This window comes from Bidens hawaiensis, unplaced genomic scaffold (assembly GCF_021521415.1).
Source record: "Bidens hawaiensis isolate Kalapana, Puna unplaced genomic scaffold, B.hawaiensis_p1.1 tig00023533_1, whole genome shotgun sequence".
Taxonomy (NCBI): Eukaryota; Viridiplantae; Streptophyta; class Magnoliopsida; order Asterales; family Asteraceae; genus Bidens; species Bidens hawaiensis.
This window is the reverse complement of record NW_027493695.1, coordinates 19,575-37,814: the sequence shown is the minus strand read 5'-3', so window position 1 is coordinate 37,814 and position 18,240 is coordinate 19,575. Positions and strand designations below refer to the sequence as shown.

The window sequence follows — 18,240 nt, the reverse complement described above, 5'->3', positions numbered from 1 at the left end:
TTCACATATAAGATTAAAAGGCGTCAAAGTTTACATCTTGGAAATTTGTAATCGGGTATACTGAAATTGTTGGTTTATAGCAACTCGGGTAGACTGAACAAATAATAATAGGGTCGAAGTTGACAGCAAGTGTTCCGGTATTAGTTACCATTTTAGTTCTAGATAAAAATGGTGAACATCAACATTAAGAAAACAAATATTGTTTCATTATCATTAAGGTTAAAAAATTTTGAAAATTTGAAATCAGTCGACAAACAAAAGTGTAAAAAATGATCGTCCATTTACTCGATTTTGAAAGAATACACTAAACATAAGTAAGCGAAGGAATAAACAATATTATTTAGTTTTTACCATTTGGCTCACTGTGCAAATCATTTCCTTGTTTATTATGCTTGAACCGTGATTCTTTTGGCCAATCATAACCATCTTCTGTGGAATCGAAATCATAAAAATCACTTTAAAAACAGAAACTATAAAAAAAGGTTCCTAAATACAGTAAACATATGATCCATGTATCAAAATATAATAATCTACCACCACTTAGCCGCCCAAAAAGTAAACCCTAATTTATTTACAATTAACATTTAATCTGTGAAATATGGCATCATATTATTTATAATATGCAGATTCTAAAGGTACGTTTAGCAACTAAAGTTTTGGTAATGACTATAACAAATATGGCATACATATTATTCATTCTTAAGTCAAAACTCATATAGCACATAATACAGAGATCTAAATATGACAAAATTGAAATCGATAATACGAATCTATATTATATGATAAGAATCAATTAATTGACAAAATTAAATAAATAAATTTGATACTGAAATCAATTGAAAACCTAGATTCAATCATTATAAGAAAGTAGATGATATCATTAAATTAGATAATACTAATCGTTACCTAGTGAATCGTTAGACGAAATCGCAGGATGCAAAAAGGCCAAGATGAAATCGCAGTGACCAGAAGAGAAGGTTGAGATGCTAAAACCCTAACTGGTTTGTGCTGGTAAACGTGAATTAAATTAATTAAAGTCAATAATATATATGGTTAATATCCATGGGTCATATAAATGAAACCCATAACCCAACCTATGGGTAGCATGGATTAAGGAGATTGAATATTAGAAGATAGGATGAATTTGGTTATGACACATCAGCATTTAGTATTTTTGTTTATTAGTATTGTTAGATGTGTAATGCTTTTATTTAGAACATTATTTATTTAGATTTTTAGAATTTTCAATTTATATACACAGTACTTTAATTTGTATAAATTATTTTGCTAACAATGTATTTGTGTTTACAATTTGGCAATTAAAGTTTTTATAATTAAATTTATTTGGTTAATGATGTGTGGTGGGTGTAGTATGAAAAATGTGTTAATTTTTTATAGGTTTTATTCACACAATGTCTGGTTTTAAATTTATAAAAATGATTAGTATCTTAACTAAATCACACACAAATAGACAAGTGTACATATCGTATATATAGTAAAATATAAGTAAGAACCAAGTATCGATTTACGGACACACTTATAGATTTTTACTACTAGATCGTTGTATTTATTTCAACCGAAAGCGAAGATCATTTCGGTTTTGGTTATGGTAAATGAGTTTAAAGAAACGTAAATTAAAATTAAAAGACAATATTTTTTGGGTTTTTATATTTTTAGATAGAAAGAAGATCAAAAATAAAAGTGTATCATATTGGTTAAAACTCATTTTAACTTGGTTTAATAGTTGATTAGTAAACATGTGATATGAGCTTGCTATTATGATTAAATATGAGAATAACATCGTTAGTCATGTTATTACATGATAATTAAATAAAGATATAACTCTTGACTCCTTTTACTAAAACATCATTTTATGCAAGCAATTAGTTTTTGATAAAGATAAGTTATCTCACTTTAAAGATGAGACAATCCCTTAAATTACTAAGTGAATTGTCCTTGCTATTTTAGTAACAATATCATTTGTATTATACATAAAATACCAATAAAGATTGGTTGAGTTATAAAGAATTAACCTTGAATTACCAAGTATTAACCCACACAACTCTTAAACAATTATAGAACTCATGTAATAACTACTCAAGAGTTGCTTAGAATAGGTTGTGTTGCACACTCACTTAACGAGTAATTAACCGACTTTATTGGATGAACATCAACAATCCGTTTTCACAATATTGTTGATAATTCTCATTTTAAAATGGTCAATCACTACTAATATTCCATTTGGTCCAGGTCAATGTTAGGATTCACGTTTTCCCCCAACCAATCTCTTACAAGAATGGTGATTTCTCGACTTATCATCAAGCTCGGAATCTTGGCGGCTCTTTTAAAGATTCTCAAGTTATTCCTCAAAACCTTACAAGAGTGGCAGTTCCCCAACTTATCATCAGCTCGGCATTTGGGGGTTCATTTTAAGTATTCTTAATTTATCAACCAAGTCCTCACAAGAATAATGATTTCTCAACTTATGATCAAGTTCGGGGTCTTGGTGTATATTTTAAGGTTCGCCAAGGCTTCGCAAGACTAGCAATTTCTCGGCTATCGCCAAGCTTAGCACTTGGGGTATCTTTTAAGAGTATTTTAACATTTCTCATCAAGTAATAATTGCAACATAACCATTAATTATTAAAAACGATCACATATTTTACTATCATTATTAAACTTCAGTTAAGATTCATTATAAACCAACATGATACTATGAAAGTTTAGCCACTTATAAGCATAATGATAATTATCAAAGTAATATAGATACAAACATGATCAAATTGAAACAATCTGACCAATTTTGGTGACTTATCTTTGATGCTAATGACTTCTCCCAAAAGCTTAATCTCCTTAATCTTCAAGGGTTAAATGGATGAGATTAATTCCCTTATTAATGGTGGTGAAAAGAGGTTGTTGAAGATAAGTGAATGTGTAGTTAATGTCGCTCCAAAGTGTATTGAATGAAGAAGATGACCATTTAAATTATAGGCAGATCAGACCCTCAAGGCACGGCCGTGTTGAGTTGGGCATGACTGTGTCTTCAGTTTTTGTCATGCAACATTTATTGTCCATTGTCATATTGTACATCTATGGGTTAACACGGTCGTGTTAAGCAAGACACGGCCGTGTTGAGTTCCACAATGGTCCAAATTCCATCAGGTTTGTCATTTTCTCCTGTACTTGAAGGCATGGCCGTGATTCGCTTCGATAACCTTCCATTTTGTGTTTTCTTCTTGCTCTTGATGACATGAGGTGTGTTTCGGTTAACATGGTCATGTTCCGATTTCCTGATTTTTGTCTTTACTTCGTATGCTCTAGGCATGGTCATGTCTTGATTCACCATGGGGTGTGTTGACTTATGTTTCACCGTTTATCTCCGGGTTTTCTTCGGATTTCAGCTTGTTTTATTTCTTCGGACTATATTTACCCGTAGATAGAAATTATAAACATTAGTGGTTATTTATTCTAACATAGTTGCCGAAATTACGCTTATTTGAAGATACTTCAGTGCCGAAAGGTTTTATACATCAGTCAAAAAGGTAGTTTGGTTATAAAAAAAATAAACTATAAGATGGTGATGGTGTGAATACTTAAGGATGTTGATTCGTGTTTTTCTTATCAAACCAATTTTGTTACTTAGCTTCTTTGAATCCTTTATGGTTATCCTACTTTTCTAGCCATAGTCTTCTCATTCTAAGATATTAGGTATTCACTTTCAATTATTTGTGACTATCATATAATGACAACACAGCTATTCTTTAAGTGTTTACCTAATAGTTGGGTACAAAGCTTTCATACATTGCACTTTATACATGGGAACTTTACACACCATAACTTTACTTCTAATTCGAATCCTTTCGCCAAATTTACACTTTATGTTAACATAATTTAGAAACGGTTGGTTTGTCACTAACAGAGAAGGAGAAGAGGGAAAGAGAGATAAGTCTTCATCGTCAAATGGAAGATAGGATAAAAGTATAGAGGTTATATACTTTTTTCCATACTCACTATGCTACGTACATGTGATAATCATTGTCTTAAAAAATACATTGTTTTTTATATTGTCATGATGGTTAAGATTCGTAAGTAGGAAGATGCTAGGAGCTTACGTAGTCCATTTTAATTACATGATGAAATTTTATACTAAAGTTAAAAAGGTTATAAGTTAGTATCAATCTAGTGCAAAAGATTAGAAATTATTATTACTATATAATAATTAAGAACTTTAGTGCCGCCAAGGCTCCTATTAGGTCACATGGCGGCACCGTATAGGTCCATAAAGTTTATTTTTTACTTTAGCTACCGTGTAACGAACGTAAAGGAATTGATCGAACGTTATTTTTCTATAGTTCCGATACCATAACAAATGTGAGGGGAACCAACCGAATTCGGGTAGACTCACCATATCAACACTAGGGACCAACTACGCTCAGATTTTACAAACACCCGACTTGTACCAACTCATCGCCACACCCAGGACATACAATGCTCGGGTTTTATCGACTGAATTAAATTTGTTTTAAATATTTTATATTTTATATGTTAATTTGAGGACTTTATTTGTTTGGGCTTAATTCTGGTACCATTACTAACGTAACAAATACCGAGCGAATACACATCGACTCGCCGCTATAACGCTTTGGTTTAACCCAACGCACAAGTTTTACCAACCGAATAAAGATTGTTTTAAACATGTTAATTTTTTTACCATATGTTATACGAATGCCGCTACTTTTTATTTTTATTTATTTATTTTAAATATGTTAATTTGACAAAAAAAATCTAGGTTTAGTTATGGTACCGTAATGAACGTAACTGATACCCACCGACCCAATTCGTGTTGACTCGCCGCTACGACATCGTGTTTTACCGAACGAATTATTCATCGTGACCATTACGGACTTTTTAATATGCTAATTTTTTTATTAAAAGTTATACGAGCATTGTTACTGTTTTCTGTGTTAACAACTCAATATATTACCAAGCAAAACTACATTAGTGCCCTACTGCAACGTGATAGGTACATAAACACATTTGACTGCCTGGCACAATGCGCCAAGTTATAAATTAGTTCAAACTAAAAGTTTTTTTTTTGTAAAAGAGGGTACTTTAAATATATGGTTTAAAAAAAAAGAAAAAAAAAGTTTCATTTCCTTGCTCCTGTCTTCTTCCCTCTGCTTTCTTCCTTTCCTTTCTTTTCTTCTTAATTCTTATGCTTTAAGAAGGAAATTTTTTCATTTTATTATCTTCTTTCTTTATCCTTTAGTTCCATTCCCTTCCTTTCTTTCAAAAAGAAAAAAAAGAATTCTATAAAACACAACTCTTCTATTTCTTTCCATTTCTTTTCTTTTCTTTCTCCAATTAAACGAGATTCAAAAACACGAAGCTTAAACGAGATTCAAAAACACGAAGCTAATTGAAGTTTTACATTTAAACCATATAAAAATGTATTATATTTACTTATTTAGTATCATATCTTTTACAAAGGACAATGTGTATATGTTTATCAATACAACTATTTAGGTTAAACTTTTTCATAACAAAAAAATATATATATATGAAGATTCGTTCATGGGAAAACTAATAAATGGTACATCTAAATTTATTAATGTTAAGTAAACAACTTTTTAATAATTTATTAATAAACAAATAATATAAATCAAACTCCTAAAATAAATAAAATAAAACAAACTAGATAACTTTTTAAACGGTAGAGCATCAACAAATTAAAGCTGGTGTGTATATTTACAAGAACCATGAATATCCTCAAAGTTAATGTTGAGAAATGTATTTGGAAAGATAAGCATCTTATGGTAGGAGTAGGACACTAAATTTGGTCGTAAGTCCTAACAAACCTATTACAACATAACATCTTTGTAATACGACTTAACTTTTGGTATCACATAAGTTTAACTAGGTGATTCCCACACGCGTTGCACGATAAATTCTGATAATTTCATCATAGACTCGAACATCTAAACGTGAATATAAAGGTGTATCATGCTGGTAGTTATCCCTTCTGCGTGTAATTTAAGTGATCCTAAGCTTACATCGTCTTAAAAAAAACACATGATCATAAGCAAGGTTGCAAAAGTCGTTAGGCGGACCCTACGCGGTCGACTGGGGAGTTGGGAGTACTCGGCCTTAGTCGGTAAGTACTCGGCCTTAGTCGGAGAGTACTCTGGGATGGCTCACTGAGAACTCGGCCTAGGCGGGGATTACTCAAGGATTACTCGTTGAGTACTCGGCGCCTAGGCACGATTTTTACAACCATGATCATAAGTTAAATCTATGAATTTTTTTTTGTTAAGGCATATGAAAACCATGAAAACTTTGAGACGTTAAACTAAAAAGTAAATAAAGTTTAGCAAAAAAAATTGTCATGGCTCAAAATTGAAACAATTTAAACATTTGGAGGGGATAAGTTGAAACAATCTAAAACTGAAAGACTAAAGTTGCAAAGATAAAAAAATCATGGCTAAAAATTAAAACAGTTTGAAACTTGAAGGGCTAAATCAAAACAATCTAAAACCTAAAGAAAGTTACTCCCCCGTCCCAATTTAAATGTCTTAGTTTGACTTTTCAAGTCTTTCTTTTACAACTTTGACCGTAAATATTTTTGTTCGTGTCGTATAATACTTGATGAAAATTATATGAATGGATTGGGTTTTAAATGTATTTTACATTGATATAATTTTAATCAAGTATTATATGACACGAACAAAAATATTTATGGTCAAAGTTGCAAAAGAAAGACTTGAAAAGTCAAAATAGGACATTTAAATTGGGATGGTGGGAGTAAAAGTTTTTAAAATTTGCTATAACTGCTACAACGTTTTTAGGTTTCCTTTAAATTAAAGTATATAATTTTAATGCAGCATTGCATATGATTTCATCATATAAAAACATTTATTTAAACAATGTTTTCAGTCCAACCTGGCAACCTTCATAGATGTTATCGACACCTAGCACTTTGTTGTTGCATCTCTATATTGTTCCGTCATGAAAACTTCATACATCACAACTTTACTAGTTACTAAGATGTTGTACCTAATGTTTTAAATGGTCAACTTATTCTATAAAAGGTAACACAAATAAGAAATGTGAAAATACATAAATAATTGACATGTGTCAAGTGAGGATAAAAAAAATGGTATAGAGGTAATTGTACACATTTTCTCTCTCCACATGCAAGGCACATGTTAATACCCTCATCATTTTAGAACGTCAATACCTTTTTCGCATGATATTTTTTTAAAAAAAATCACAATAACAAGCGTTTTTTTATGTTAATATGAGTATGATTTTTGTTATATAAAATTTAAAACAAAAATTACGCCATTGTGTCTTTTCGCACACCATTGTGTCTTTTCACTTATCGTTGTGTTTTTTTTCGTCATTATGTCTTTTCGCACACCATTGTGTCTTTTCGCTTATCATCGTGTCTTTTTTCGTCATTGTGTCTTTCAACTCATTATTATGTTTTTTTAAATACTAATAACACCGTTGTGTAATAATAATATGGAAAAATAATGATAAAATAACAACAAATTGTCTAATACATAAAACACAATGATTAATACATGTTACACAATAACTTGCAACGTAAAAACACAATGGTGAATACGTATAACACAATGACCTAAAACGTAAGACACAATGGTGAATACGTATAACACAATGACCTAAAACGTAAGACACAATGGTGAATATATATAACACAATGACTTGAAACGTAAAATACAATGGAAACAACATATTACACAATGACTTGAACGTAATATACAATGAGCGCAATACTATTTTTCTCAAATTAAATGAATTTGTCATATGTCAATCCGAATAAAAGACAATGAACGTATTACACAATGACTAAAAGTTAATGAAGAACAAAACGACACAATGACGTAATCTTTGTTTTAATTTTTGTCCTTAATATGAGTACCAATTGAAAAATATAATGATCAAAATCTATAATACAATTCATTTGAAAACTCAACTAAAAAACACAATGAATAACAAAAAAACACAATTAAAAAAACTCATTAATGTTTTTTTATTTGTATATAACAATATGATACGCATATTAAAGATAAAAAAACGCTTATTATTATGATGAATTTGTTTTAAAAAAATAATGTCGTATGAAAAAGTTATGGACATTTTAAAATGATGGAGGAATTGACATGTGTTTTGCATGTGGAGAGAGAAAGTCAACAAATGTGGGTTATTACATTCATGTCATTTCCAACAATTTTTATTTATTAAATTAATCTCAATCATTCAAATCTAAGATCAATGGACTGTATTCCTTCTCCCCCTTCTCATTTTTGTTGTCCTTTGTATTTTAAGTTTAACCATGTTTTAAATACCGGTTCTTAATTTTGCATTGGATTAGACTAAAAATACTACAAACGGTTGAACTGGGCTATACTGAAAGGTTCAACTGGGGTAAATACTTTACCTTGTAATTTCAAATAAATGCGATTTTAATTCAAAACATAACCAAAAGTATATGATCCACAAGTTAATCTATAATAAAAAATAATAAAAAAACAGTCGATTTTAAAAAATGGCTTAGGATCTTCATACACCATTTTAAATCTTGACACACCATTTTTTGTCTATACGGCTTGTATAGGGCTATAAGGGCTCCGAGTCGTGTCAGTTTGTGTCAGACGTTGTCGGTCATTATTTGTAGTGCCTCGTATACGCCTATACTGGCCGTATAAACAATTTTTTGTACACAAATTTTTTTATGACCATATAATTTTGTGATTTATGACTTTAACATCCTATATTTATGAAGCCATCATCCAGACTTGCACCATATTATTTTAGCAAGAGTAGATTGCGGTTTTCGTCCTAGTGGTTTGTCCAAATCTGCGGTTTTAGTCAAATAGTTTTAAATTTGCGATTTTCGTCCCTGTGGTTTTATTTCACTTGCAAATAAATCCGAATGCACTAATCTTGTTAAGTCTGGTCGTTAAACACATCAGTGTGCCCTTCGCATGAGGGGTAGTTTTGTCCATTTTTTCCTTTTTCCTCAAATACACTTCAGCCCACACGTGAGGGGGTTTGCGAACTAGGACTATGGTTTATTTGGGGAGAAATAGGACAAAACGGCCCCTCACGTGAGGGGCACGCAGATGGGTTTAACAACCAGACTTAATGAGATTAATGAATTCGGGTTTAATTGCAAGTGAAATTGTAACACCCCAACCCGGAACAGGCTGTCGTGTCACCATTACAGATATCATAAACCAAACATAATCCATTTAAAAGAAAGAAACAGAATCCAATGACAACCAACGAGTTTAAAACAATCAAAAGGAATTCCTAAGTCAAATTTTATTAAAATCCTGAAATAAACGAAATAAATAAAAGTCTTTATTCCCGAACTTCATTTTACTCTTATCACTGATTTCCCTGATTTCCCGGATTACCTGTGAACAAATAAGAAAACACAGACAAAGAAAACACAGCTGAGCCAAAAATTGCCCAGTAACGGATAAAACAATAGTACATGTAAAGACGAACTTACGAAAAAGCAACAGAAATAGAACTGGCACTAGACCATAACTAAACTATTACAGATACTAAATATAATACTAATACAGATGCTAATATAACCCAATATACTAAATAACAGATTCAGATATAAAACAATAATAATAAACATATTCAAAAACATATACAGAAACATATATCAGACTACATGACAATAATATATCCATAAAATAAGTCGTGTACACAGAATCACCCAGAGCCAGAAACAGAGGGGTACACAGTTAGCTAATCTATGCACCAATGAGATGGTACGTGTGGCGTACACACATTGTTCCATCCCCCAGCAGTCAGAAATCAGAATTCAGAACAGAACTATGATCGATCCATACGCCCCTAAGTGGCCCTAATACTTCACAAGTACTAGTTAGAGACGCAGTGAACTTTAAATACGCACTGTCACGAAAAGTGCCATGTCGTTGACGCCCCAACGACAAGTCAGAAAATGCTCGGGTAACAGAGTACAAAAGCTAAAATCATATAACTAAATATATTCAAACAAGAACATGCAATAGAGAGTACAAATTAAATAATCTATTGCATGCTACAAAAATATATTATATAACATAACTGCACTCAAAATATAACTTACGCGTAATGAAAATCCGTACTACAAAGTAACGGATCAGAATTAATATTATAAGTAAACGAAAACATAAACCGCACTACGAAGTAACGTGATATAATTAATAGTATAAGTGAAAGAAACCAGAAATCGTACCTTAATTGTTAAACAAAAGTAAACAAGTTGGCTCGTTTTCAACAATTATGAGAACCTACGGTTTATTTGCATTTTAATTTAGATTCATGAACTTAATTTACATGGGTGATTCGTTGATTTCCCCGACAAACATCCTTTTCAAAACTCATGCTTAATTTTGAAAATCTTAATTCCTACTGTTTGTTTTAGCATCCAAAATGTTGGTATAAATTAAAAGCATCCGTATAGAATTCTGAAGTTGTGACCCATTACCCATTATTATAATATAGCACTTCATATTAATTTACATGTGCACACTGTTGATGACAAACAATATGATATATAAAAACAAAACCAATCAAACTCTTTTATAAAACTGCAGTTTACTCTTTTAGCAATTTTAGCTGCTCTCATGATCGACCATTTCATGTTTTGTTTCACTTATATAGAATTATATTTTATATCGAAAGGTTCAATAAATTGTCTATTAAAATTTACGTAACATACTCGGCTAAGTAATTTGTAGTTGCACCCCGAGAACCTTCGTTTAAGATTATACTCATTCCATCCTATTAAAAGTATCCATATTTCTTTTTTTTTTCCATTACAAATGTCCACTTTCAAAATTTATTAGCCAATTTTCAAGTTTACCCTTAAACACACACAACTAACATTAATTAACAATATTGATGGACCCAATTTTCAATGGCATTATTGTTATTTGGTAAACAAAAAATGTAATCAATCAATATACCTTAAACTTTGTGTTTTTCAAACCATGCATGGCATTTTTAATGGGACAAAAGGAGTATTATGTATCACCTTACAATAGTCCATACACAATATATATAATCCATGATTAAGCAAACAACAAAACATTTAGCCAAAACAGCATACTGATAAACATCTGGTCCACGTACATAAAAATAAGTTTTCTATACGGTCGTATAGCCCTATACGGCCCGGATAGAGGTTTTATAGTGTATCAGGTGCAATACGAGTAATTAAATGCCAATACAGCTCGTATAAGTCTATACGGCCGTATATGCTACAAAAAAAGTTGTTTTTTTTATCCCCTCCATACACTTGTCAGTCATGCGTAGCCTATTTGGCATGTATAGGCCTATACGAGCCATATATGCATGTCCAATCAGCCTGGGGGGGGGTGGTGTATGAGGATCACATCCCTAAAAAAATAATCGAAATGTTTATCTGTTTCAATGTTAGTCGTTAGTAAACTTTTAAAAATATGAGTCGTAGATCAAAAATATCTTGGGCTTAAAACCGATTTGCCGGTTTAAACCGGTATTTTTGAAAAAAACCCTGGTTGGATGTTCGCAAACCGCCCAAAAATACCAGGGCTCAAAATACCAGTCTTGTATGCGAAACCCGGTTTTATCGCTTCAAATGGCTGGTACGGACCGGTTTTTAGAACACCATTTGTATCGTTTCTAACCTAATATTTTGGGGTTATCTATCTGAGTTTTGATTCTTTGACAGCAAACTCACACACGCTTTAAACCTGCCCTTAAATCTACAACATTTAGGGGGTGTTTGGCCTAGCTTTTTATTTTCTAGCTTATGCTTATATTTTAAAGTAGCTTATAGTTTATTTTCTATTATTTGATAAGCTCTTTTTAAGTGTTTGGATTATCTTATATTTTACAAGTTGATTATACGTCTTAATAAGTTGTTAAATCCACTATTCTTTGATTTGTTACCGTAATAAGTTGCTTCAATATTATTAATCCACCATCATTTGAGGGCAATGAGTAACTTACCCCGTTAAACAAACAAGCTTATTCAAATAAGCTAAAAAACCATATTCAAGTAAGTTTCTTTAAATGAGCTTATATAAGGTTATAAGCATAAGCTAAAAAAGCTAAACCAAACACCAAATTTTGATAAAAAGAAATTAAAAAAGCTATAAGCTTTGCTAAAAAAGCTAGGCCAAACACCCCCTTATTTCCAACGAGATTGAAACCCAAACCACTTACCCATAAGACAGTTTATAACGTTATTATTCTATTGATCCGATCAGTAAACCAATAATATAACCGGTTAAATAAACCAGTCCGATCCGGTTTTAAAAACATTTCATTACATTGCATGATTAAGACCCGGGAAATTGGTCGTTTATTATTCCCCAAATTCTAGGGTTTATTTGTTTAACCGATCAAAACTCTTTGATCAATTACAAAACCCAGGTTCAATATTTATTTTTATTCAGCATGATGTCGTTAGGCTTATCATCATCTTCATCATCACTCTTCTGCAAGCCTTTCAATTGCACTACCAAATCTTCCAATTACCGATTCCGAGCTTCTGCTGATGTTCCTGATTTCCTATCAGTCGATTGGTACGGTTTGTTTGTTTGATTGCTATCAGTAATTAAAGTTTTTAAATTATTGGTTAATTTGGTTATATTCTGTTTGCTTTAGTTGATGGAATATGAATTTTGTGAAGTGGGTATATATTTGATAGTTAAGCTAAGTCTACCAAATCAATTTGGTTGGAATGTATTCGGATTCAATATTATTGATTATTGGAGTTAGGAGTGTGCATGGGTCGGGTTTGGGCTAAAACCGAAATTTCGGTTTTTTAGTTTTTTAAAACCGTTTGGTTTCCGTTCGTTTTTCATTTTTGGGGTGAAAAAAGAATTTTGGGTAAAAATATTTAATTTGGGCCTAAATTGTTTTGTTAGTTAATAATAAATTGATTGTTATACATGTGAGCTAAAATATTTGAGTTAAACTATGTATAGTATTAAATTATTAAAAATTACTTAAAAACGAAAAAGGTTAAAATCTATAAGTTCGGTTTGGTTTTTTTTTATTATAATTACATGCAAAATTGAGACCAAACCAAAAGTTCGTTTTTTCACAAAAACATAAACCAAACTGTCGATTTTTGTTTCAGTTCGGTTAATTCGGTTTGGCTTTTTCGGTTATAGTTACACGCAAAATTGAAACTGAGCCAAAAGATTGGTTTATCACGAAAACATAAAACCGAACCGTCAGGTTTTGGCTTTTGCGGTTATGTAGGTTTGTTTTTTCGGTTCTAGTTACACGCAAAATCGAAACCGAGCCAGAAGATTGGTTTTTCACGAAAACATAAAACCAAACCGTCGGTTTTTGTTTGAGTTCAGTTATTTCGGTTTGGCTTTTTCAGTTATAGTTACACGCAAAATCGAAACCGAGCCAAAAGATCGGGTTTTCACGAAAGCATAAAACCAAACTGTCAGTTTGTATTTCAGTTTGTTTTTTTCGGTTTGTTTGTTTTGGTTTCGAATCAGTTTTTTCAATTTCTTGAACGCCTCTAATTGGAACTTTGAAGTTGGTTATGTGAATTTGTGAAGATTCACCATTGATGAACCTTGCAATTTGTTTATGTGGAACCATTGAAACAACTTTGTTACAGTTCTACAGATGCTATGCATATATCATAACAGAATCCACTTTAATACCTTCCACTGTCTTTTAGAAAGGCGAATCCACTTATATAACAATCATGGTTACTTTTTACTGTTGCTTGCAGGCTGGAATCGCGCAGGAAGAGACCATTTGGCCCGAGATTAAGTGTAACCTTCTAATTAACACACTGTTTTCAAATCCAACTATCGTTTATTACAATATTATTGTTGCTTAAGATATCCGGATGTAGTTTAATGCAGAAGAATGTGTACAGTACCAACTTGATGCGTTGATGGTTAATGACCAACCACGTCCAGATTATGGGGTCGAAGTGATGTATAGGGTATTTATTATATCTTTTTATAAAATATAATTTATCTTTCACAGTTAAGTTGACCTTTATCTCAACTTTCAGTTTGCTGGATTTGACCCTTTTGAACGGTCTCTATATTTCGGCCCGTCTTTTGATTTGGGACAGGTCAGTAACTACATACTAATATGCAAGTTATTATCATCATGAAAATATTAATCACGGGTCGAATCATTTTGTGCATGCAGTTTGAACGTTTTAGACGAATTTTTCATCATTCAACATACCGAGTTTTACTAAATCACAAGGAGAGAAAGATCCTAAGCACTTTAAATGTCGAGGAGGTTTAATTTTTAATCTTTTTAACATGATGCTAAATTAGCATAAGTTTTTACTCTGTTTATATATGCTTTTGTAAATGCGATCTAGAATCGTTACAAGCAACGTGTTTGGATACGAGGAGCTCGGCCCGAGGAAGAAGAAACATTTCAGTTTACCATGGTTCAGGTACATTCGCTTTGTTAATATTATTATTTTATTTTTGTTACAATAATAATATGTTTTTGAAGATTATATAATTTCGATGATGGTTTCGCAGAGAGTTGGTGGCTTTTGGGATGGTTATTGGCTTACAGAATCACTTCTTCATGACGGAGATAGCTTTTCGGGCGGTGTGGCATACTGAAGAAATTTTTGTGAATAAACAGTCACTATTTGTATAAGTTATACATAATTAGTGTGTACATATCTGTTGTCATGTATACAAATAAACAATTTTAAGGCCAACCTAGATCCATGTTTATATGATAATGTTGAGCTTGCAAATACACAATTAAGTAATATAATTCATAACTTTGAACAAATATCATTCTTACAGATGATAATAATATACTAGTCTCAACAAACAAGATCAAGATCAAATGTGCCTCAAAAACAAAATAAACTGGATCTTAGTGATTAACATCTAACATCCACAAAATCTTATAACAAGAATAAGTGTCTGATCGGCAAAATCTCAATTTCCAACTCATGCTCTTGATCATACTTGTGTAATCCATTTATTTCTTGGGTTGGGGCTGCTCAATGTATTTTGTAACCACATAGCAGTCTGGTGGTGTAATGTTTGTGTAATAATTATGGATTGTTTCGGTTATTTCAAAACCGAACTTCTTATAAAAACGGATTGCATCTTCATTGTTCGTCTGCACATGCAAGTAAATCTCAAGAATGTTCTGCTTGCTGCATAGATCGAGAACATGGTTTAACAACATTGTACCTGCCATAAATATCAACTACATTAATATTTAATATATAAGTGTTTGAATGACCATAGGTACCCTTTTGACTTTTGAGGTCAAATTTAAATATTATGGATACTCACCAATGCCAAGGCCACGATAAGGTGCCAAAACACCTAATGTCATTATGTATACGCGAACGGCCCCACCTTCTTTCTTTTCAAGTCGGCATGCAATTGAGCCGACACAAATATCACTGTAATACGCTGAAAAGGTAGAACAAAATGAACACAAATAAAACTTCAAGCAAATTTGTTAAATATATATAAACAAATCCCAAAGTTCAATATATTTGTTTTTTTGATTTCCATCTTCTTTGGCATAAGCTCTTTGCCATATAACATGAAGAACGAGAACTGAAAGTAACATTTATAAATGAAATAGCCATGTTTTTAATGCGCTATACCTATATGGTCATGTTAGAACAATTACACGCATATAGCCATGAGATATGCAAATTTATGTTTACTCATCTAAACCTTAAATACTTTCATTCTATACAAGACCAACAATACATACACATATCTATACGCAATATGGTGTCACAAATCACATTAATTTAATACTTTTTTATGGGAAAAAATCAACTTTAATTTATTTATTTCTTTTTATCAAAAATTGGTTGTTTCGGTTTGTTATGTTGGATCCAATGGGCCAGTATCATGTCGGGTTTACACGCAATACTTGGCTGACGTGGCAAGTTGTGTGGAATTCATGTCAACAAATCACCAACAATCATATTCTTAAGCGGTCACTATCACGTGGTCACACCACTTTAAACTCCAGAAGCCATTCATAATAAAAGATGACAGCATCTATGATATTAACAAGAAAGTAGTAACGATAGAGAACCCCGAGTATCTTTGTGAGATAATAGAACCTCGGAACTCCCCAATAGGTGTAACCGCTTTGATAGTGACTACTTAAATGTGATAGTCGTGATTTGTTAACATGAATCCACAAAACTCGCCATATAGGCCAAGTATCATGGCCTCGTGGGTAAGCCCTGTATAATCCTGACCCATTGAACTTGAATATTGTCTGCTAAACTGACCCGAATTATCAGGCCTGATATCATATCTCTTCAGTAATGATTTAACAGTATATAAAAACGTGTTACAGTTAAATCATTCTAATGAAAGTTCCTTTGCAGAAAAATTTTGACTTTTAACTTTTTAAAGTTTGATCACATGCAACTCCTAAAAGTGGTAATTAACTGTTGTGCGACCTTACAAAAGTTTTTTTAAAAAAAAAAGTTCCATGACAATATACACGCATGTAAGATTAAACAAGAAAATCCGGAAATAGGAAGTGCATAATGAGAACACAAAAGCCATCACATACTTGATGGTACGGTGTCACTACTTATAAAATGACTTTAGACTTAGCAGATATGAGTTTCAAAAAAAGTGCTGACATGTGCTGATACACCTTTATAAGCACACATTCGATGAAAAATGCTTTGACCCTGGTTTTCCAAAAATAAACCTAAAAAATCTGATACACAAGTAAAAGTAAGGGCTAAATGAGTGCTTTGTTTCTGATATGGCCATATAAGTATACCACACCCAAGAAAACAAATATTTTCTTGATTTTCTCTTTAAAAATGTAGAAACGTGACAGCTAGGGGTGTGCATGGTGCGGTTTTCGGCTAAAACCAAACAGAAAACCAAAACTTCGGTTTTTGGATTTTTTGGAACCGTTCGTTTTAGGTTTTTTCGGTTTCAGTTTTTCAGTTTTCGTTTTGGTTTCGGTTTTTTTGGTTCTTGCCATTCGAGCTTGAAAAATTTAGGCAGAAAAAAAAGTTGGCAAAAAATAATGAATTTAGGTATAAACAATTTTGTTAATTGTTAACTAATAGACTATTATACATTTGACCAAAAATATTTGAGTTAAATATATATTCAATTCTTATAAATTACTTAAAATAAAAAATTAGGAATTCGGTTCAGTTCGGTTTTAAAAAAATATAAACCCAAACCATCGGTTTTTGTTTCGGTTCGGTTTCTTGCACACCCCTAGACAACATATAGTTCCTCATCTTCCATCAGCTGATAAACATTAGTTCGAAAACCAGCGAGACACCACCACCGTCAAGACAACCAATGCTAAACAATTAAAAAACCTACTATCAAACACATCTACTAACACAGATTCAAACACATAAGCATTGTATTAAACCCGAATCAACAAGACCTAAACCACATATAACAAAAAATGTTCCACATAATTAAACAATTAAATCAAGAACAGATAACCAACTCAACATATAAATCTACAAAATAACATATAAAGCTTTAATCTTTCAAAACCCTAATGACATTCATTATCTATACAAACCAATTACAACCCATAAACACAAATAACACATAATATTAAAAACCCATAACATAATAATCAGATAATAATAATAATACCTAGCTTGGTGAATTCGCCAGAGGCAAGAACATCGGCGTAATACTTATCGTTATAACGAACGGGAAAGAGGACGGAGTTAAGCTTCTTCAATTGCATTATGTTCTTGTCTCTAACGCCGTCTAATGACGTGGAAACTGCACGACCAGCACCCATGTTTCTTTCTTAACGCTTCCAGAAGGCGAAGGCGATGACGATGATAGGGGTTTCGGGTTAATGTTAATGTTGTGTTTCGTTTATTTATGTTTTGTATCCCTTTGACTTCTAGCTGTGACTTTTAAGGCTAAGGTAATGGGTTTGGTTGAGCCCCACGTGATTTAATTAAAACTCCATACGTAGGTGATGACATGGTTATGGATCAAACCCCTCAACTAAACTCTAGAGGGTGTAGTGGTTAAGGTGATCAGTGACATGATCCAGTTTTTTATTTATTTAATACATTAAATAATAATATAAAACATTACATTGATACTAGTCTAATACAAGATTATCAGGTCTTCTATCCCACAAATGCTCGATCAACTCATACCGAAT

At 32.0% G+C, this 18,240-nt stretch overlaps 2 protein-coding genes across 2 annotated transcripts; one reads left to right on the top strand and one right to left on the bottom strand.

The window, feature by feature from the left end:
• The first annotated feature begins 12,346 nt into the window (after window positions 1–12,346).
• LOC143567667 (uncharacterized) lies at window positions 12,347–14,774 on the top strand. The gene is made up of 7 exons (XM_077054035.1): window positions 12,347–12,629; window positions 13,808–13,850; window positions 13,934–14,026; window positions 14,099–14,161; window positions 14,242–14,337; window positions 14,423–14,500; window positions 14,592–14,774. The coding sequence occupies exons 1-7, from the start codon at window positions 12,502–12,504 to the stop codon at window positions 14,676–14,678; spliced, it is 588 nt and encodes a 195-aa protein (XP_076910150.1). The 5' UTR covers window positions 12,347–12,501; the 3' UTR covers window positions 14,679–14,774.
• Window positions 14,775–14,837: 63 nt separating this feature from the next.
• On the bottom strand, window positions 14,838–17,885 carry LOC143567666 (uncharacterized). Its single transcript, XM_077054034.1, has 3 exons — window positions 17,709–17,885; window positions 15,375–15,497; window positions 14,838–15,269 (listed from the first exon to the last, which is right to left on the bottom strand). The coding sequence occupies exons 1-3, from the start codon at window positions 17,860–17,862 to the stop codon at window positions 15,052–15,054; spliced, it is 495 nt and encodes a 164-aa protein (XP_076910149.1). The 5' UTR covers window positions 17,863–17,885; the 3' UTR covers window positions 14,838–15,051.
• Window positions 17,886–18,240: the final 355 nt, after the last annotated feature.